General features: G+C 49.9%; 1 protein-coding gene across 2 annotated transcripts in view; it reads right to left on the reverse strand.

Annotated features, from left to right (window-relative positions):
* Window positions 1-23,054, reverse strand: part of LOC139368710 (microtubule cross-linking factor 2-like) — a 75,899-nt gene that overhangs the window by 22,195 nt on the left and 30,650 nt on the right. The window contains exons 4-5 of one of the 2 annotated variants that reach the window (XM_071107982.1): window positions 6,956-7,018; window positions 4,051-5,394 (exon numbers count right to left, since the gene is read on the reverse strand). In XM_071107982.1, the coding sequence (XP_070964083.1) occupies window positions 4,051-5,394; window positions 6,956-7,018 (1,407 nt within the window). Of the gene's footprint in view, window positions 1-4,050; window positions 5,398-6,955; window positions 7,019-23,054 lie in introns of both variants that reach the window. The other variant, XM_071107981.1, reaches the window with a different exon arrangement.

Here is a 23,054-nt window from a genome sequence, read left to right on the forward strand (position 1 = left end):
TGAGAGAGGGAGGGACGGGGAGAGAGAGGGAGAGACGGGGTGAGAGAGGGAGAGACGGGGTGAGAGAAGGAGAGACGGGGTGAGAGAAGGAGAGACGGGGTGAGATAAGGAGAGACGGGGTGAGATAGGGAGGGACGGGGTGAGAGAGGGAGAGACGGGGTGAGAGAGGGAGAGACGGAGTGAGAGAAGGAGGGACGGGGTGAGAGAGGGAGGGACGGATTGAGAGAGGGAGGGACGGGGTGAGAGAGTGAGGGACGGGGTGAGAGAGGGAGAGACGGGGTGGGAGAGGGAGAGACGGGGTGAGAGAGGGAGAGACGGCGTGAGAGAGGGAGGGACGGGGTGAGAGAGGGAGGGACGGGTTGAGAGAGGGAGGGACGGGGTGAGAGAGTGAGGGACGGGGTGAGAGAGGAAGAGACGGGGTGAGAGAGGGAGGGACGGGGTGAGAGAGGGAGGGACGGGTTGAGAGAGGGAGGGACGGGGTGAGAGAGTGAGGGACGGGGTGAGAGAGGGAGAGACGGGGTGAGAGAGGGAGAGACGGGGTGAGAGAGGGAGAGACGGCGTGAGAGAGGGAGGGACGGGGTGAGAGAAGGAGGGACGGGTGAGAGAGGGAGAGACGGGGTGAGAGAGGGAGAGACGGGGTGAGAGAGGGAGAGACGGGGTGAGAGAGGGAGGGACGGGGTGAGAGAAGGAGAGACGGGGTGAGAGAGGGAGAGACGGGGTGAGAGAAGGAGGGACGGGTTGAGAGAGGGAGGGACGGGGTGAGAGAGGGAGAGACGGGGTAAGAGAGGGAGAGACAGAGTGAGAGAAGGAGGGACGGGGTGAGAGAGGGAGGGACGGGTTGAGAGAGGGAGGGACGGGTTGAGAGAGGGAGGGACGGGTTGAGAGAGGGAGAGACGGGGTGAGAGAAGGAGGGACGGGTTGAGAAAGGGAGAGGCGGGGTGAGAGAAGGAGAGACGGGGTGAGATAGGGAGAGACGGGGTGAGAGAAGGAGAGACGGGGTGAGAGAGGGAGAGACGGGGTGAGAGAGGGAGAGACGGGGTGGGAGAGGGAGAGACGGCGTGAGAGAAGGAGAGACGGGGTAAGATAGGGAGAGACGGGGTGAGAGAGGGAGAGACGGGTTGAGAGAGGGAGAGACGGGGTGAGAGAAGGAGAGACGGGGTGAGAGAGGGAGAGGCGGGGTGAGAGAAGGAGAGACGGGGTGAGATAGGGAGAGACGGGGTGAGAGAGGGAGAGACGGGGTGAGAGAGGGAGGGACGGGGTGAGAGAGGGAGAGACGGGGTGAGAGAGGGAGAGACGGGGTGAGAGAAGGAGGGACGGGTTGAGAGAGGGAGGGACGGGGTGAGAGAGGGAGAGACGGGGTGAGAGAGGGAGAGACAGAGTGAGAGAAGGAGGGACGGGGTGAGAGAGGGAGGGACGGGTTGAGAGAGGGAGGGACGGGTTGAGAGAGGGAGGGACGGGTTGAGAGAGGGAGAGACGGGGTGAGAGAAGGAGGGACGGGTTGAGAAAGGGAGAGGCGGGGTGAGAGAAGGAGAGACGGGGTGAGATAGGGAGAGACGGGGTGAGAGAAGGAGAGACGGGGTGAGAGAGGGAGAGACGGGGTGAGAGAGGGAGAGACGGGGTGGGAGAGGGAGAGACGGCGTGAGAGAAGGAGAGACGGGGTAAGATAGGGAGAGACGGGGTGAGAGAGGGAGAGACGGGTTGAGAGAGGGAGAGACGGGGTGAGAGAAGGAGAGACGGGGTGAGAGAGGGAGAGGCGGGGTGAGAGAAGGAGAGACGGGGTGAGATAGGGAGAGACGGGGTGAGAGAAGGAGAGACGGGGTGAGAGAGGGAGAGACGGGGTGAGAGAAGGAGAGACGGGGTGAGATAAGGAGAGACGGGGTGAGAGAGGGAGAGACGGGGTGAGATATGGAGAGACGGGGTGAGATTGGGAGGGACGGGGTGAGAGAGGGAGAGAGGGGGTGAGAGAGGGAGAGACGGAGTGAGAGAAGGAGGGACGGGTGAGAGAGGGAGGGACGGGTTGAGAGAGGGAGGAACGGGTTGAGAGAGGGAGGGACGGGTTGAGAGAGGGAGAGACGGGGTGAGAGAAGGAGAGACAGGGTGAGAGAAGGAGAGACGGGGTGAGAGAGGGAGAGACGGGGTGAGAGAGGGAGAGACGGGGTGGGAGAGGGAGAGACGGCGTGAGAGAAGGAGAGACGGGGTAAGATAGGGAGAGACGGGGTGAGAGAGGGAGAGACGGGTTGAGAGAGGGAGAGACGGGGTGAGAGAAGGAGAGACGGGGTGAGAGAGGGAGAGGCGGGGTGAGAGAAGGAGAGACGGGGTGAGATAGGGAGAGACGGGGTGAGAGAAGGAGAGACGGGGTGAGAGAGGGAGAGACGGGGTGAGAGAAGGAGAGACGGGGTGAGATAAGGAGAGACGGGGTGAGATTGGGAGGGACGGGGTGAGAGAGGGAGAGATGGGGTGAGAGAGGGAGAGACGGAGTGAGAGAAGGAGGGACGGGTGAGAGAGGGAGGGACGGGTTGAGAGAGGGAGGAACGGGTTGAGAGAGGGAGGGACGGGTTGAGAGAGGGTGAGACGGGGTGAGAGAAGGAGGGACGGGTTGAGAAAGGGAGAGGCGGGGTGAGAGAAGGAGAGACGGGGTGAGATAGGGAGAGACGGGGTGAGAGAAGGAGAGACGGGGTGAGAGAGGGAGAGACGGGGTGAGAGAGGGAGGGACGGGGTGAGAGAGGGAGAGACGGCGTGAGAGAAGGAGAGACGGGGTGAGATAGGGAGAGACGGGGTGAGAAAGGGAGAGACGGGTTGAGAGAGGGAGAGACGGGGTGAGAGAAGGAGAGACGGGTGAGAGAGGGAGAGGCGGGGTGAGAGACGGAGAGACGGGGTGAGATAGGGAGAGACGGGGTGAGATAGGGAGAGACGGGGTGAGAGAAGGAGAGACGGGGTGAGAGAGGGAGAGACGGGGTGAGAAAGGGAGGGACGGGGTGAGAGAGGGAGAGACGGCGTGAGAGAAGGAGAGACGGGGTGAGATAGGGAGAGACGGGGTGAGAGAGGGAGAGACGGGTTGAGAGAGGGAGAGACGGGGTGAGAGAAGGAGAGACGGGTGAGAGAGGGAGAGGCGGGGTGAGAGAAGGAGAGACGGGGTGAGATAGGGAGAGACGGGGTGAGAGAAGGAGAGACGGGGTGAGAGAGGGAGAGACGGGGTGAGAGAAGGAGAGATGGGGTGAGAGAGGGAGAGGCGGGGTGAGAGAAGGAGAGACGGGGTGAGATAGGGAGAGACGGGGTGAGAGAAGGAGAGACAGGGTGAGAGAAGGAGAGACGGGGTGAGAGAGGGAGAGACGGGGTGAGAGAGGGAGAGACGGGGTGAGAGAGGGAGGGACGGGGTGAGAGAGGGAGAGACGGCGTGAGAGAAGGAGAGATGGGGTGAGAGAGGGAGAGACGGCGTGAGAGAGGGAGAGACGGGGTGAGATAGGGAGAGACGGGGTGAGAGAAGGAGAGATGGGGTGAGAGGGAGAGACGGGGTGAGAGAAGGAGAGACGGGTGAGAGAAGGTGAGACGGGGTGAGAGAGGGAGGGATGAGATGGGGAGGGAGAGACGGGGGGATGGGGTGAGAGAGGGAGGGAGGGACGGGGGGAGAGAGCGGATGGGGTTGGGACTCAGTTGGCCTCTAATGGAGCTTAACTCTAAGCATAGAACAAACTTTACTAGAGTGCATTTACTTGGATATGCAAATTGTATTTTGATGTGTGTAAATAGATGGTGGCTTACGGTTTCTATGATTTCTTTATCATTCTAGTTGTCATGCAGTACAGTGGTGGCTCCATTTGAGCCCTGAGCTCTATGTAGCATCTATAGCAGGTTATAAGGCATCAAAGCAGCATGTGTGTCATGTCATGTGTGCCGGCAGGGAGAAACCATAGTGTGAGCTGGGAAGCGGTGGGAGCAAACGGAACAGAAATAATAGCCTTGCTACAAAAAAGGAGCATATGAAAGAAAAGGAAAGAAACAAAATCAATAATAAATGAGTGGTGGGAAGAGGAGGAGGGTGTTCATTCTTACCTTCTGCCCTGCAGTGATCTCACCCGCCTGGTCGTCTGGAGGGCAGGGGTGTGAGGCAGAGGGCGTATCCACCACGGAGTCTCCAGCTTCGGACAGTAGAGGCAGGGGGGATGCCACCTCCACCTGCTCCCACCCAGGAGGGGCGCTGCCAAGGCTCTCCACTCGCTTCACGAAGGCCTGGAGCTGGGTGTGCAGTGCTCGCAGCCTGCCCGTCAGAGCCTCCACCAGGGGCAGGTCCTGGAGCTCCGAGGGTTGGGACTGCTGGCTCTTCTCTGGGACACAGGGCTCAGCAGTCTCCCTGGAGTAGTTGGAGGAGATCTTGCGGTAAAGGGAGAGGGAGGGGCAGTTGGAATCAGAAGCGGTCAGCAGCTGGATGGCTGTAGAGATGAGGCGGGCCTGGTCCCTCATGGCCAGCAGGGCCTCATGGTCATTCAGCCCCAGGGGGACGTTACCGTGCAGGTGAATGGGAACCCCCGTGGACGTCTTCTTCTCCTTTTCCTCCAGGGGCTTGTTCTCCCCTCCGATGGGGCCTTCCCGGCACGCTTGGCTGGGGAGGCACTCGGCCGAGTCCCCTGCCTCAGCGTCGGTCTCCAGGGCGGGCCTAGAAGAGCTGTGGTAGGAGGCCAGGTCGCAGCGCTGCAGGTTGGACAGCAACACACGGTTCTCGTACTGGAGCTTCTTCACTTTGCTGCTCAGCTCCCCGATCTGGAGCCTGGCGGCCTGCAGCAGCTCCTCATGGGGGGCCTCGGTGCTGATGAGAGCTCCCCCACCATGACCATCCTCCAGGAGAGAGATGGACGAGGAGTCATCCTGGTATGGGTCCAACGTCAGCGGCAGCTCCGACTTGTAGCGGTTGATCTCATTCATCAGCAGCTTGTTCTGCTCCTCCATCTCCAGCAGCGAGCGCCGTAGCAGCTCCGCTTCCTCCTCCACAAACTGCAGGTGCCTCTGGAGCTCCATCACGTTATCCAGACCTCCTCCTCCAGGGCCTCCCATGCCTCCCAGCCCCAGCCCTGGAGGCAGCTCCTGGCCCTTCATGTCGTCCATTTCGGCCCGTAGGCCACGGTTCTCCACCTCTAGTTCCACGATGCGCCGGCTCAGCAGGTTGGCTTCCTCCTCCACCAGCTTCAGGTGAACTCTAACCTCGGCCTCACGGGTGTGGGGTGAGTCGTTGACCTCCTCCACGGTGAGTGAGGCGTCCACATCGCCGTAGACCGAGCGGTACTTGGCCAGCTCCTCCCGCATGGCCTCGCTGTCCTTGGCCATCTTGGTCAGCTTCTTACACATGAGAACGGACTCCTCCTTGGCAAAATGGAGCTGGCACTTGAGGTCAGAGTTGTCCTCCTGCTGGCCCCAGAGAGGCACAGAGACCAGCTGTTAGGAACACTGACAACACACTGACTCACTCACATACACAATGACAATATATCCTTTCACATACCACAGAGAGAGAGACCGAGAGAGAAAGATTGCGAGGCCAAAATTACAAATGAATTTTTTTTTTTTTAAACTCATCTGACATCCTCATATTAACCCCTTCAAATATTTAGACCAATGCTATGGATTTTTGGGGGGCAAAGTGGGATAGCTTGATGCAACACTGGGGAGTCATGCATACTATTTTACAGTGTAATGTGTGCTAGCTGGGGGCATTGAGGTACATTGGTGTATTTATAAAAGACATAAGCTATTTTGAATATTAAACACCCGCTATTATTTAACCAACTGACTCAAAATGGTAAAGACCCATTAAAAAATGTGTTGTGTACTTTATTGGTGATGGGGCTATTTCCCAGAACATCAAACATAGTCTGGAGAGGGTTTATACCAATTACAGTATGTCACAGTGGTACCACTGCATTAACCTCATCCCCACAGAAATGGAGGAAGAGAGATCGAGAGCGAACATGGAACACGGAACATGGAACACACATTTTTTACTATCTTATCCCGGAATATAGGTCTGCCTTATCCCGGAATATAGGTCTGCCTAAAGAGCAGGAACCCAGACTTCATCAAATAAATTACCATCCTACAAGAAACATGGTATAGAGGAGATGGACCCGCTGGTTGCCCTCTAAGTTACAGTGTGCTGTTAGTCCCATCCACCAAACTACCAGGTGTGAAACAAGAAAAAAGACTCAGGGTGTAAGCTAATTTGGTATAGAGAACACCTAACCCACACTATCAAATTAATCAAAACAGGAACACCGCATCGCAGTGCCACCAGAGACTCTGGGTTCGAGCCCAGGTTCTGTCGCAGCCGGCCGCGACCTGGAAGGCAATGGGGCAACGCACAATTTGCCTAGCGTCCGGGTTAGGGAGGGTTTGGCCGGTAGGGATATCTTTGTCTCATCGCGCTCTAGCGACTCCTGTGGCGGGCCAGGCGCAGTGCGCGCTAATCAGGTCGCCAGGCGCACGGTGTTTCCTCCAACACATTGGATGCCCTGTATTTTCCCTTTCATACTTCTTTTAAAACGTTTGTGTGTAATGTTTCATGTTCCTTTTTGATTGTTTATTTCACTTGCTTTGGCAATGTAAACATATGTTTCCCTTTGAAGAGAGAGAGAGAGAGAGAGAGGAATGTGCACAGTCTGAGCTGCTCATGTCAAACTAGTAATACTGTATGAAGTGCTATCTGTGAATCATCTCTCCCATCAACTACCTCCCCAACTCCCAGTATGGACTAAATTGTGAAAGCGAGAACAATCAGTGTAACTGTAATACTTTAGTACTGACTTTGGGTTCAATAGCTCAGGTAAGAATCAGAGGTGAGTGTCTGGAGACAAAATGCTGCAGCTGCAGTCTGTTTCTTTGGTTGAGTCGTTTGCAAATCTATATGAGATTTTCCTTTTGGCTGTTCAATGTAGAAGAAACATCGAAGGTCTCTGTTGGTCTAAGTTACCTGGACAGATGGCTTCTTCTCTGGCTTGTTGTTTGGCCGAGCGCCTCTCTTCTTCAGAGAGTTCTGGAAATGGAGAGAAACACATACAATTCACAATAATTAGTATCAATCAATCAATGAAATTATATTTCCATAGCACTTTCAATAACAACGTTTGTCACAAAGTGCTTTTACAGTAACCCGACCTAATGTTAGGCCCTAGACCCCCAAAGAGCTAGCACCAGCACATTGGCTAAGGTGTTATACAACATAATAATACCACCTTGAGTCTATAGACTTCTCCCCTGCCCCCCACGCCCTCAGGCCTGCCCTTTCACCCAGTTTATCATCACCATGGAGATGTTTATCCCCACAGTGACACCAATAGGGGTGTGGAGCTACAGTTGACTGCATTTCTACTATGTAAACAGAGAGTATAAGATAAAGAGGGAGAGATGAGGGAGAGGGTGGGAGGATAGGTAGAGAAAGGGGCAGGAGAGAGAGAGGAGTGTGAGAGAAAAGGGAAAGGATAGAGAGAGAACAAGAGAGAGGAGAGAGAAAGATGAAATAGTTGAAGAGAAAGAGAGGGAGAGAGGGAGGGATAGAGGAGAGAGAGAATGGAAGAGAGGGAAGGATAGAGAGAAAGAAATGTGTGTAAACTGAGACGAGACAATAAAGAGAACATGAGCACCATTGCTAATGACAGCCAGCTCCTCCCCCTGGTCACCTGGGCCCCAGTACACTTAGATCCTAATAGATCCTCATTCCTACCAGATTCATGAGAGATCACACACACACAACAGGCACACAGACAGAGGAGCTGCAGAACAAGCTTATCTCGCTAAGGCGTTTCCATGGAAACTGGCTACTTTCTCTGCACTGAGCTGACTGGTGGAAAAAGCAGGGATTTCCAGTCCACTCTGCTGTGTCCTATTCAATCAAGCTGAAAACAAACAAGACCCTGCTACCACGGGACATTATACAGCCTTTAATATAGCACCCCCCCCCCCCCCCCCCCACACACACACACACACACACACACACACACACACACACACACACACACACACACACACACACACACACACACACACACTCCATCCAGAACCAATTCCCCTAGTGGAAAAAGCCAGCTGGAGAGAAAGCAGGGTAACTAGACTGGATTTAAAGTGGTGCTGGTACAGCATAAAGAGCAGCATCCAATCCAATCTCAGACCCCATTTTGTGTTTGCTGACAATGTCACACAGTTTAGCTGAGAACCTTTTAATGGTGCTAAACTTCACTGTGGAATCAATGGTGCGGATAGATAATGGACCTATTGATCTGGACACATATCGACCAACTTTGGGACACTTTTACGTTTTGTTTCGACCATTGGTTTGGTCAGGCCAGCTGCAACAGTCTCGCTATGACAAGTGACAGGGATGTAGAGGTGTCACTGTGACAGGCAAGTCAACACTATTCTAACACAGAGCTAAACCATAATACCTATTCATCATCTATAAATCCTATTTATGATACATCTCGTAGATTTTTTTTATGTCCCCTAAACCTATTTTGTTATCTGTATCAAATATCAATAACTTTCACACTTCCCCCTCGTCCTTCCCTCCTCCCCTCCCACACTAAAGCTCTCCCGGTGCATCCCAAATAGCACCCAATTCCCCATGTTGTGCCCTATGGGCCCTGGTCAAAAGTAGTTCAATTTATAGGGGACATGGTGGCATTTGGGACACTACCCTGCTCTGCGATCTCACGTCCCGAAAAGAACCAGACAAAATTCCACCCACTCTGCCAAGTTGATGTAATCGGCCGGCTCTCTCTGCACAACAGCTACGTGTCGTCCGGAACACAAGGTCACTCACACAAACAGTGCAGTAAAACACGGACAACGTTAGGGAGATGAGCTTTCAAATGAGGTTTCTGTATGTAAAATGGTGCCACTCCAGGCCTGCCTGTCTCATGCCTTTACACACACATACACAGTGTACAGTTAAAGACACACACACACGCACAGAGATATACGCACGCACGCACACACACGATGTACGCATGCACACACACCCTACCGTTAGCAAAATAAGTATTGAAAAGCATGTGCTTGTGCTATCTGATGCCATGGTCCTGTGGGTGTATGTCAACAGGTTGTAACTCTAGATGTGTGGGCTGGGTAACCTGAGGCCTGGAGGGGGTAGGTAGGTCAAATAATCCCTGGCTGGATGTCTCTCTCCTGGGAGAGGGAGGTAGAGATGTGTGGACCTGGCCATCATGCCTGACACACTTGTGCCTACTACAGCTCTGCTAGGTTTGGCTTGGCTTGGTTTGGCCCTATAGTGTAATTCAGCCATAAGTCATCTTGCCTCGACTTAGGAAATAATGCCTGGTGCACAGGAAATAACTGAGACGTTGTCATGCCTTTGTCATGGATGAGGAACCATGTCGGCATCCTTTCTTACACAGTCCACAGCTGGGAAAGATACACTTGTGTAATGGGCTCAACAATGAATGTTAGGATAGGAATGGACATCATCTCAACATTCATGTGGGCTTTCTGGATATCTCATGGGTTATGGATCTGTGTGTGGGGAGCGGTTAACCTTTTACTGCAGTGGGCTGAATCAGGGTCACACAGAGTGTTTGTTGGTAGTCTTAAACAAATCTACTTTGAAACAAAAGTATATACACCACACACATGGTTATGGGCTTAGTCATTTAGCAGGCGTTCTTATCTAGAGCGACTTACAGGAGCAATTAGGGTTAAGTTCCTTGCTCAAAGGCACATCAACTGATTTTTCACCTAGTTGGCTCAGGGATTGGAACCAGCGACCTTCACCGTCGACTCAACTAAGTGACAAGACACAGCAGCACAGTATTCCAATTTCTCCTTCCTTTGTTTCTGTGTCTGCCGTATCTAAACCGTTACAAGGTGTGAGACAAGGTGTGAGACAAGGGAGTAAGAAAGGAGGGAGAAAAACCTAGGGAGAGAGGGGAGTGGGAAACTGGGAGGGAGGTAAGGAGGAGTGGGAGAGAGTGAGAGAGGGGAGTGGGGAACTGGGAGGGAGGTAAGGAGGAGTGGGAGAGAGTGAGAGAGGGGAGTGGGGAATTGGGAGGGAGGTAAGGAGGAGTGGGAGAGAGTGAGAGAGAGTGGGGGATAGCGTAATGCTGACTAGTTTAGAAAGGACGGAGACCACGGCATGCCTAGATAGATGAGGGGTCATGACCCTGACGTGACCAGAGGAAAAATAATCCCACACGCCCACTGATGAATCCGTCAGGCACTAAAACAATGGATCGTTCCGCCAGCCCGAAGCACAATCACACAGGGGAACTACAACCAACACAGCCATCACAAAATATGGCTTTATCATATCATATCATATCATGAAATTAGAAATATGAATATCCAATCAGTAGGGTTATTAAAAACCAGTCGATGACATTCTTGTTGTAAGAATGGTGCTATTGCAGTAGCAGACGAGGCAAGTTCTAAATTCAATCTGCGTTCTATATTCAATCTGCGTTCTAAATTCAATCTGCATTCTATCTGCATTGCAGAAGGAGAAGTGAGTAGAATAGTCTATTTGCATGACACTCCCCGGACTGCTGTATGCAGAGCTGCAGGTGTGATATGATGTGAGTAGAGTTGACAACAGCAGACAATACACTCCCCCACTCTGTTTGCTTTTGGTCTTATCCACAGAACAATCAATAGTGCTCGGTTCAACCCAAGTTTGAGATCCAGGGGGTGAGATATTTGTCTCTTTGTTACCAAACTCACTGCTGCTCACTTTCAGCCATCGTGTGAAGACTGTCAGAAAGAAGGCTGTTGATTGGTCTGACCCTCTGTGTCCACTGGTCTAACTATGTTTCATCAATTTCAAGCAGAGCAGACATAGAGTAATGTTTGAAATGTGTGTGTGTGTTTCTGTCTGTTGGTGTGTCAGTCTGTGTGTGGTGAGTGAAGGGCAACAATGAGTTAGGGAGAGGGGGGGGGGGGGGGGGGGGGGGGCTCTAGACGTCCTCTAAAGCATGTCAGCACAGCACAATCCAGGGGGGGGAACAGACATCATGAACACTAGCCACCAGTCCCCTATCTGTCTCAGTCCCTCCTCTCCTCTCTTCAGGCTCCTATTGTCCCTGTACTGCACTCACAATGGTCCCAATCCCCAACCCTGTATTCACCCAGTCCCAGGGATGAAATGTAAACCCTGACTCTAAGCAAGGAGCTCTGCAGGAGTAGAGAGAGAAATTGAGAGAGAGAAAGAGAGAGTGGGGGAGATTAAGTAAATCTGCATAGGAATGGAGAGTAAGAGTGAGAGATGGAAGGGGGAGGGAGACATAAGGATACATATTTAATTTCCTAAACTACAGCGAGCCTTCGTTACAGAGATTGGGGGGATGGATGTATCATCCATTATCCCACTGCCACAGACCATCATAAGTTCCCATGACAAATGCTTGTGCACTCCCTCGTTGAGTTTCTGACAGTGGTGGCCAACGAAACAAATTGGTGAAAGGGGGGGGGGGGTGGAAAAGAGGTAGCCTCGCAAAGGATGTGAATCAGCCTGGTATTTACAAGAGGAAAGGAAGGGGTTGAAAAAACATGGAAGACAGGAAATGAAGACCCTTGAAATCCATCTTGACACGAGACAGCTTCGCTCTTCAAAAACCAATGGAAATAACGACAAACGGCCCTCTCTTTTAGTTCCTGACGCGTCTATACATACAATTGGAAATGTGATGATTTGCATACGGATTACTCAGAGATGTTAACATGAACACATTTTGTTGCACACACTATTTATTTTCCAATGTTGTATTAACCAAAACATACAGAACAGGAACACACAGGCCTGAGAGATACACTATATACTATTACACAGATTGAGAAAAATCTGTTCTGAATATCCAGAAAAGCCAAAGGATTTGAAGCAGTCTTTCACCTGCCCTTCACTTCATCCCCACAACACCCGTGCCTCAATCCTTCATCTCCCAAGCTCCCCGTGCCTCAACCCTTCATCCCCCAAGCTCCCCGTGCCTCAACCCTTCATCCCCCAAGCTCCCCGTGCCTCAACCCTTCATCCCCCAAGCTCCCTGTGCCTCAACCCTTCATCTCCCCAGCTCCCCGTACCTCAACCCTTCATCCCCCCCAGCTTCCTATACTTCAACCCTTCATCCCCCCGTGCCTCAACCTTTCATCCAACCCAGCTTGCCGTGCCTCAACCCATCATCCCCCCAGCTCCCAGTGCCTCACCCCTTCATCCCCCTGGTCCTCAATCCTTCATCCCCCCAGCTTCCCATGCCTCAAGCCTCCATCCTTCCAGCTCCCCATGCCTCACCCCTTCATCCCCCCATACCTACCCCCAGCTCCCCCATGCCTCACCCCATTCATCCCTCCATCCCACAGTTCCCCCTTGCCTCAACCCTTCACCCCCCCCAGCTTCCCATGCCTCCCCCCTTCATCCCCAAATCTCCCCATGCCTCAAAACCTCCATCCCACAGTTCCCCCTTGCCTCAACCCTTTACCCCCCCAACTTCCCATGCCTCCCCCCTTCACCCCCCAGCTTCCCATGCCTCAAGCCTCCACCCTTCCAGCTCCCCATGCCTCAAACCTTCATCCGCCCCAGCACCCCATGCCTCACCCCTTCATCCCCACATACCTCCCCCCAGCACCCCATGCCTCAACCCTCCATCCCCCATGCCTCAACCCTTCATCCCCCAGCTCCCCATGCCTCAACCCTTCATCTCCCAAGCTCCCCGTGCCTCAACCCTTCATCCCCCAAGCTCCCCGTGCCTCAACCCTTCATCCCCCAAGCTCCCCGTGCCTCAACCCTTCATCCCCCAAGCTCCCCGTGCCTCAACCCTTCATCTCCCAAGCTCCCCGTGCCTCAAGCCTTCATCCCCCAAGCTCCCCGTGCCTCAACCCTTCATCCCCCAAGCTCCCCGTGCCTCAACCCTTCATCCCCCAAGCTCCCCGTGCCTCAACCCTTCATCCCCCAAGCTCCCCGTGCCTCAACCCTTCATCTCCCAAGCTCCCCGTGCCTCAACCCTTCATCCCCCAAGCTCCCCGTGCCTCAACCCTTCATCTCCCAAGCTCCCCGTACTTCAACCTTTCATCCCCCTAGCTCCCCGTACTTCAACCCTTCAACTCCCCAGCTCCCTATGCCTCAATCATTCATCCTCCCAGCTCCCCATGCCTCAACCCTTCATCCACCCAGCTCCCCCTTCCTCAACCCTTCATCCCCCCAGCTCCCCATGGCTCAACCCTTCATTCCCCAGCACCCCATGCCCCAACCCTCCATCCCCCATGGCTCAACCCTTCATCCACCCAGCTCCCCATGCCTCAACCCTCCATCCCCCAGATCCCCATGCTTCAACCCTCCATCCCCCAGCTCCCCATGCCTCAAACCTTCATCCACCCAGCTCCCCATGCCTCAACCCTTCATCCACCCAGCTCCCCATGCCTCAACCCTTCATCCACCCAGCTCCCCATGCCTCAACCCTCCATCCCCCAGATCCCCATGCCTCAACCCTTCATCCACCCAGCTCCCCATGCCTCAACCCTTCATCCACCCAGCTCCCCATGCCTCAACCCTTCATCCACCCAGCTCCCCATGCCTCAACCCTCCATCCCCCAGATCCCCATGCCTCAACCCTCCATCCCCCAGATCCCCATGCCTCAAACCTTCATCTATTCAACACCTCTTACTCTACATTTCCATTGTCTGAGTAATACAAAGCTGATTGGCCAAAACCTGAAAGCCTGGCCATCCCTGCTGCAGGCAGCTCTCCCACCCCCTCCTTCTCTTCCCTTTCCTCTCTCTCCCTTCTCCCTCACTTGAGAACACCTGAGCTGATAGCAACTGTTACCATGGCATCACAGAGAGAGCCCATATGTTAATGAGAAAACACACACATACACACACAATCCCCAGCATTGAGACAACCCTATAGCTCTTCCCCAACCATCTGTCCAAGGGTATGTAACAGAGGGTGTCCCAAACACACACAGACCCTGTTACAACCCTAAAAATAGTCCCCCATCTTTGACAACAGAGCCCCATCGCCCCGCCGTATCCCTCCCCCACAGCACCCACGTAGAGCATCAGTGACACCTCCCAGAATATGCCTCTGTGATTGTGGTGACCGGGGTGACGGAGGGAGAGGAGCAGTGACTGGACTTATTTGTAATTAGCGCTGTGAAACAGTGTTATAATTGTGCCCTGAATGGGGGAGTTCTTTCTGAGCTTGAGGGAACACAACATATTGACTGGCCCTATCCATTTAGGTTACGAGTGGACTCCAGAGTTGACTTCGGAGAGTGGAGAGGACAACAATAGAGGTCATTTCCAGGTCGTGATAGAATGACGTTGGACAGTGGAGGGATGTATTTTGTTCTCTCTCTTGTTTTGACCCAGTCAAAGTAACAATTACGCTATGAAAAATAGCCCATTATAATCCATGCACATGGAATAAAGTTCAAATAAAAGTAATGGATGAAATTAAGATGTTATCCCTCCATCCAACCACCCTTTAGATGAGTGTCATTGTTTAAACAGCCACACAAATACTAGGATAAAACCTGCTGAACTCCTGACGTTCACCCTTTCATCTCTCCCTTGAATGTGCTGAAACCAGCATCACTTCTAGGTTAAGTCCCAAATGGCACCCTATTCCCCATGGGCCCTGACCAAAAGAAGTGCACTAAATAGGGAATATGGTGCCATTTGGGACACGCCCCTAGAATGGACTTGTCCTGCCTAGACTGCTCTCACTGCCATTTAACTACCAGCACTGGCCCAAATGTCAGGGATTTGACTGTTTGTCTACTGAAATTAAACATCACACAAATCTCTCTGAAATCTATTTTCATCAGACACCTTCCTGGAGACATGACTTGTGTAACCCATGCGATCTCCCCTTTTTTCTGACAGGACATCAATGTGGGAATGTACGTACATACCCCAACCAGAAGCCATGGATTACAGGCAACATCCGCAATGAGCTAAAGGCTAGACCTGCCGCATTCAAGGAGCGGGACTCTAACCCGGAAGCTTATAAGAAGGGCTTGCAGACCATTAGACTACAAAGGGAAGCACAGTCGAGAGCTGTCCAGTGACACGAGCCTACCAGACAAGCTACTTCTATGCTCGCTTCAAGGCAAATAACACTGAAACATGCATGAGAGCACTAGCTGTTCAAGAAGAGCTGTTCCAGAAGACTGTGTGATCATGCTCTCCGCAGCCGATGTGAGTAAGACCTTTAAACAGGTCAACATTCACAAGGCCGCGGGCCAGATGGATTACCAGGACGTGTGCTGCGAGCATGCGCTGACCAACTGGCAAGTGTCTTCACTGACATTTTCAACCTCTCCCTGTCCGAGTCTGTAATACCAACATGTTTTAACCAGTTGCATCTCTAGGGGCGCTATTTCATTTTTGGATAAAAAACGTTCCCGTTTTAAGCGCGATATTTTGTCACGAAAAGATGCTCGACTATGCATATTCTATGCATGACAGTTTTGGAAAGAAAACACTCTGAAGTTTCAGAATCTGCAAAGATTTTGTCTGTAAGTGCCCCAGAACTCATTCTACAGGCGAAACCAAGATGATACGTCAAACAGGAAATGAGCAGAATTTCTGAAGCTCTGTTTTCTAATGTCTCCTTATATGGCTGTGAATGCGACAGGAATAAGCTTAGACCTTCTGCCGTTTCCCCAAGATGTCGGCAGCATTGTGACGTATTTGTAGGCATATCATTGGAAGATTGACCATTAGAGACTACATTTTCCAAGTGTCCGCCTGGTGTCCTGCGTCGAAACTGGTGCGCAAAGCCATGTGCAAGTATTTTTCCATTTGATTGAGAGGAGAAACCATGCTTCCACGAACGATATATCATCGAAGAGATATGTGAAAAACACCTTGAGGATTGATTCTAAACAACGTTTGCCATGTTTTCAGTCGATATTATGGAGTTAATTTGGAAAAAAGTTCGCGTTTTGAGGACTGAATTTTCAGGTTTTTTTGGTAGCCAAATGTGATGTACAAAACGGAGCTATTTCTAATACACAAAGAATCTTTTTGGAAAAACTGAGCATCTGCTATCTAACTGAGAGTCTCCTCATTGAAAACATCAGAAGTTCTTCAAAGGTAAATGATTTTATTTGAAGGCTTTTATGTTTTTGTTGAAATGTTGCGTGCTGGATGCTAACGCTAATGCTAACGCTAAATGCTACGCTAGCTAGCTACTTTTACACAAATGATTGTTTTCCTATGGTTGAGAAGCATATTTTGAAAATCTGAGATGACAGTGTTGTTTACAAAAGGCTAAGCTTGAGAGATGGCATATTTATTTCATTTCATTTGCGATTTTCATGAATAGTTAACGTTGCGTTATGGTAATGAGCTTGAGTCTGTATTCCTGATACCGGATCCGGGATGGGGAGATCAGAGAGGTTAAGCAGACCACCATAGTGCCTGTGCTCAAAAACACTAAGGTAACCTGCCTAAATGACTACCGACCCGTAGCACTCATGTCTGTAGCCATGAAGTGATTTGAAAGGTTGGTCAGGGCTCACATCAACACCATTAACCCAGAAACCCTAGATCCACTCCAATTTGCATACCGCCCAAACAGATCCACAGATGATGCAATCTCTATTGCACTCCCCACTGCCCTTTCCCACCTGGACAAAAGGAACACCTATGTGAGAATGCTATTCATTGACTACAGCTCAGCGTTCAACACCATAGTGCCCTCAAAGCTCATCAATAAGCTAAGGAACCTGGGACTAAACACCTCCCTCTACAACTGGATCCTGGACTTCCTGACAGGCCACCCGCAGGTGGTAAGGGTAGGTAAAAACACATTCGCCATGCTGATCCTCAACACAGGGGCCCCTCAGGGGTGCGTGCTCATTCCCCTCCTCTACTCCCTGTTCACTTACGACTGTACGGCCAGGCACGACTCCAACACCATCATTAAGTTTGCCGATGACACAACAGTTGTAGGCCTGATCACCGACAATGACGAGACAACCTATAGAGAGTATGGTGTGGTGCCAGGACAACAACCTCTCCCTCAATGTGATCAAGACAAAGGAGATGATTATGGACTACAGGAAAAAGAGGACCGAGCACGCCCCCCATTCTCAGTGACAGGGCTGCAGTGGAGCAAGTTGAGAGGTTCAGGTTCCTTGGTGTCCACGAACAAACTAGCATGGTCCAAGCACACCAGGACAGTCGTATAGAGGGCACGACAAAACCTATTCCCCCTCAGGAGACTGAAAAGATTTGGCATGGGTCCTAAGATCCTCAAAAGGTTCTACAGCTGCAACATCGAGAGCATCCTGACAGGTTACAAGCCTGGTATGGCAACTGCTCGGCCTCCAACCGCAAGGCACGACAGAGGGAAGTGCGAATGGCCCAGTACATCACTGGGGCCAAGCTTCCTGCCATCCAGGACCTCTATAAGAGGCGGTGTCAGAGGAAGGCCCTAAAAATTGTCAAAGACTCCAACCACCCTGGTCTAGACTGTTCTCTCTTCTACCGCACGGCAAGCGGTACTAGAGCGCCAAGTCCAGGTCCAAGAGGCTTCTAAACAGCTTCTACCCCCAAGCCATAAGACTCATGACCATGTAATCAAGTGGCTACCCAGACTATTTGCATTGCCCCCTCCCCCTCTTTTACACCGCTGCTACTCTCTGTTGTTATCATCTATGCATAGTCACTTTAATAACTCTACCTACATGTACATATTACCACAACTAACCGGTGCCACCACACATTGACTCTGTACCAGTACCCCCCTGGATATAGTCTAGATATTGTTATTTTACTGCTGCTCTTTAATTACTTGTTACTTTTATTTCTTATTCTTATCCATATTTTTTTAAAGCGCCATTGTTGGTTATTAACTTGTAAGTAAGCATTTCACTGTAAGGTAACAGTTGGTAACAGTTGGTAACTGTTGTGTTCGGCGCATGTGACTAATAAATTATTAGATTGATTTGAATAGGAAATTGATTAAACATTATTAACGCAATCATGTCCCTCAGGGCACAATTCTGGCAGAAGAGCGAGACAGAGACATTGACAGAGACACAGATATACACAGTAACAAAATAAAATAAAACAACGCCATCTGCATGTGCTCCTACAAAGACACAACAGGCCCAGCTGCAGTAAACACATGGTTAATTACACATAGGTGTGGGCCAGTCATACTTAACCACCACAACATCATTATGCTAACCAAAATGGCTGCCACTGAGACAATACAGACTCTGTCCTGCTGATGGAACTACGGGGAAACAGAAATCTGATACCCTTGTGAATATGCATGGGGAGCAAGAAAACCAGAAATATGTTTGTGAGGCCTGACATTACACAGTTATGACACATAATTCTGGCAGCAGAGAAGTCAAAAGGGAAAATGTCATCCGTTCCTAGGCCACTCAGCTCAGAGAAGATTAGACATTTTATTCAGAGAGACGGATACTGGGAGGTGTGGAGTCTCTCTCTCTCTCACTCTCTGAGAGATAATCAAATAAGGCCTAAGAGTCAAATCAGAACTGGGAGATCAGTTTGACCCAGTTAACAGCAGCATCTCCCTCCCTCTCTCTCGCTTCCTTCTTTCCTCCCCACCTAGCACATCACCTACTTTGTGATGCGTGTTTAACAGGGCTCTCCATCCAATGCCTGTCTGCGTTTACTTTCTATTAAGACTGACTGAGGACTAGAGGCAGGAGGAGACAAGACCAATAAAGTATATATCCCAACTGTCGCATAACAAATACCGTCTCCCTCTCTTCTCTTCTCCTTTTCTCTCCTCTCTTCCTCTTTCCTTTCATTTCTTCTCCTCTTCTCCATTCTCTTCAATGGAATTCAATCAAGGCGAATACCTTCACCTCTTTCTCCCCCTCTCGTTAGGAGAATCTGGAGCACCTGACGCTCATTAAGCCGTAAGTCAGCTGGTCGCTAACGGAGACAGAGGCTCAGCCGATGGAGAAGGGCGAGACGGTCCCCTGCATTCCTCCCATAGCTCACCTCATATCTTTATTAAGGCCGGCACAACAACAACAGTGGCGACAGGGCCTTTTCGCATTTCTATCCAGACTGAAGAAAGATGCAAATAGCAAATTAAATGGATTCAGTTTCAAACTGTAAGAGATGTGTGATTGTATCTTGGGGCTTTTTGTGTTGAGTGGGCAGGTGCACACTTCACAAATAAAGACACCCATGCAGCACTCAACATCACACACACACACAGATCCGCACCCCTCCTTCCCTCACACGCACACACACACACACACACACACACACACACACACACACACACACACACACACACACACCAATCATCCTCTTTTGACTAAACCTCTCACACCCTCAGCACAGAGGGGTTGCCAGCCAATTTATTTTCCTTTCTGCCACAAAATGAGTTTGGAGAGCTCTCCATGCCCCGGAGCTCAACTAACAAGTCCCGAGAGAGACAAGCACTGAACGCTACGCTGCTCTTATCAAATCACAGATAGGAGTATATACACATTTATATACACCATGTCCTGTGTGACAGCTAGTCAGCCTTCTATGTGCTCTCATAACCAAGCAGGACCAAGTGGGAGCACTGAGGCTGAAACCTCACAGTCCATCAGCCCATCCAGAGCTGTGATGGTGGTAGTGGAGGGGATTTGTGCCGGTCAATGGAGAGATAAAGAGAGGGATGAGATGAATATCCAGCTGGTATCGCAGACAGGGTGCTAAAAACATCCAACAGCCACACTATAGAAGACAGATCCAGGAGAAGATGGGATGTCCAATTAAAACACATTTTGACCAATGGGTAAAATAATATGTTAAAGGAAAACTTCACAGGTCACGCTGGCATAAATGGTTGGGGAACAGGCACAGGACTGAGTAATAGGGGTTTTTATTTCCCAAATTACAGTGTGCCATGTAAAGGCATGGGGACGAAGACCAAACAAACACATATACAAAACACAGGGTAGAAACCCAAGCAAAAGAGCGAGGAGTGCCTTGAATAAATACACAACCGCACAATGATTATCACACGGGACGAGGCCGGTAATCATCTGCACAATATACGTGGCACGAAAGCCAAAACACAGCACAGGACCAACGGACATTGGAACAATAATCGACAGGACAATGGTGAACAAAGGGCACACTTATACAATTACTAATCAAGTGTGCGTAAGGACAGTTCCAGAGGGATCTGTGACATCACCATTTTCAACTTCATATTCATCTCCAGCACCACCCCAATGTCAACATATGTGAAAAAGGTACGTTTCTCCACTACCGTTAAAAAGTTTAATAATAACAAGTTTAATAATAAATAACATAAAATTGATCAGAAATACAGTGTAGACATTGTTAATGTTGTAAATGACTATTGTAGCTGGAAACGGCTGATTCTTTTATGGAATATCTACATAGGTGTACAGAGGCCCATTATCAGCAACCATCACTTCTGTGTTCAAATAAAAATGTAATCAAATGTATTGGTCACATACACATGGTTAGGAAATGTTAATGTGAGTGTAGCAACATGCTTGTGCTTCTAGTTCCGACTATGCAGTAATGAAAATGGCACGTTCCAAGTTTATCATTTGAAAAGGCTAATTAGCTTTTTCTTTGGAAGTCTGACTATAAGGCCAACATCCCAGGGTGGTCTCTTCACTGTTGATGTTGAGACTGGTGTTTTGCGGGTATTATTAAATGAAGCTGCCAGTTGACGACTTGTGAGGCGTCTGTTTCTCAAACTAGACACTCTAATGTACTTGTCCTCTTTCTCAGTTGTGCACCGGGGCCTCCCACTCCTCTTTCTATTCTAGTAAGAGCCAGTTTGCACTGTCAATTGAAATACATTCATTATGCCCTAATTTATGGATTTCACATCACTGGGTAGTTGTGCAGCCTTGGGTAGGCCTAGGAGGGCATAGGTCCATCTACTTGGGAGCCAGGCCCACCCACTGGGGAGCCAAGCCCAGCCAATCAGAATGAGTTTTTCCCCACAAAAGGGCTTTATTACAGAAAAATACTTTTCAGTCTCATGAGCTGTCCGGGTGGCTGGTCTCAGATGATTCCGCAGGTGAAGAAGCCGGATGTGGAGGTCCTGGGATGGTGTGGTTCCACATGGTTGTAAGGCCGGTTGGAGGCAGCTTATGGTAGAGAAATGAACATTCAATTCTCTGGCAACAGCTCTGATGGACATTCCTGCAGGCAACATGCCAATAGGGCGCTCCCTCAGAATGTAGATATCTGTAGCATTGTGTTGTGTGCCAAAACTGCACATTTAAGAGTGGCATTTTTGTGTAATGATCATGCTGTTTAATTAGCTTCTTGATATGCCACACCTGTCAGGTGGGTGGATTATCTTGGCAGCGGAGAAATGCTCAATAACAGAGATGTACACAAATTTGTGCACAATCATGTAGAGAAGTAAGCTTTTGTGTGATTGGAACATTTCTGGGATATTTTATTCCAGCACATGAAACATGGACACTTTACATGTTGCGTTTATAGTTTTGTTCAGTAAAATGTTGCTTTTTGTGACCAGCAGAAACAACTTTGAAGACGACCACCATTACATATAAAATCCTCAAAGGTTCCTGTGAGAAAGCGGCACCGCTCTGTCAAAAGAGCTCAGTGATTAAAATCGGATTTAGAAATTTACAAAATCAGACTTTCTTGATATAATGTTCATGATAAGTTACAGAAAGACCCCACTGAACAATTCAGAACATGAATAATCATATTTGTCTTGGTAAAATATATTTTACAACATAAAGAAGTGACATTTCCTCACCAAACGTATGTAGTGATGCTTTGTCCAGTCCTATATAGCATTACTGACCATCTCACCAGCCATGTATATATTTTATATAGTTTTTATGAAGTTTATTTGGACAGGGACAATGTACAACAAAAACATACATCTCAGAAGTGAGAACTGATGCGTTTGCACCAGATTTGAGCTTACAGCTAATTTACATCTACGGTCCCAGAATGAACATCAAGAGGTGTGTAATGAATGTCAAGAGAGACTACATTACTACAATGTGTACTGTGCTTAATACGGATGAGTCCCCCTCTCAACGTAGCAGACACAGAATGTTATGGTGTTTTAATTGCAGTCTTACTATGCTGCTGTTAGCAGTGCCAGGCATAGTAATCGATATGTAGGTGATAATTGATGAGTGCTTCATTTTACTGTGCTCATCCAGGGTCTTCTCTCTGATACTACTGTCTGCAGCTGCCTGGAAGTTAACTGATAATTGAAGAGGAGAAAGATGAGAGAAAAATGTGTCACAGCATGTGTGCTGAGCTCTAGGAGAGACGATAAGGGGATGGGTGTGTACAGCATATCACCCCATTGCAGCATGCTACTGCCTGCCTGCGTGCACACACACACATACACTCATGCACGCAGACACACAAACAAGCATGTGCATGGACACACATCAAACAAGTATGTGCACGCACGCACAGTGAGAGAAGCCTGCCCTGTTAAGCTGCTGCATATTCTAAGCAGAGAGAAGATGATCTCTCTCTCTCTCTCTCTCTCCCAGGTCAGTGTACAGAGCACTAGTAATGGTACCTCCCCAAAGAGGGACCAATGAAGATGCAATTTTCCTTTTCCAATTGAGCAATCAATCTCACTTCTCATTCGCTCCACTCAGCCTCATTACTAGGGCTGGGAATTGCCAGGGAACTCACGATATGATATTATCATGGTGAAATCCCTGAGAGGTTTCCTGAGTTATGAAGGACGCCTGCATCTTTGTAATTTCTGGGTGTATTGATACACCATCCAAAGTGTAATTATTAACTTCTACATGCTCAAAGGGATATGAAATGTCAGCTTTTTCCTACCAATAGGTGCCCTACTTTGCGAGGCATTGGAAAACTTCCCTGGTCTTTGTGGTTTATTCTGTGTTTGAAATTCACTACTGAACTGAGGGACATTACAGATAATTGTATGTGTGGGGTACAGAGATGGGTTGGAAGAATTGACTTGGAAGAATTCTAGTGTTGGATAGTCATAGCCAACTAGCTAACATTGAATCCCTCTGTTTGAGCTGGCTGCATTTGC

The sequence above is a fragment of the Oncorhynchus clarkii genome, chromosome 16 (genome assembly GCF_045791955.1).
Source record: "Oncorhynchus clarkii lewisi isolate Uvic-CL-2024 chromosome 16, UVic_Ocla_1.0, whole genome shotgun sequence".
NCBI lineage: Eukaryota > Metazoa > Chordata > Actinopteri > Salmoniformes > Salmonidae > Oncorhynchus > Oncorhynchus clarkii.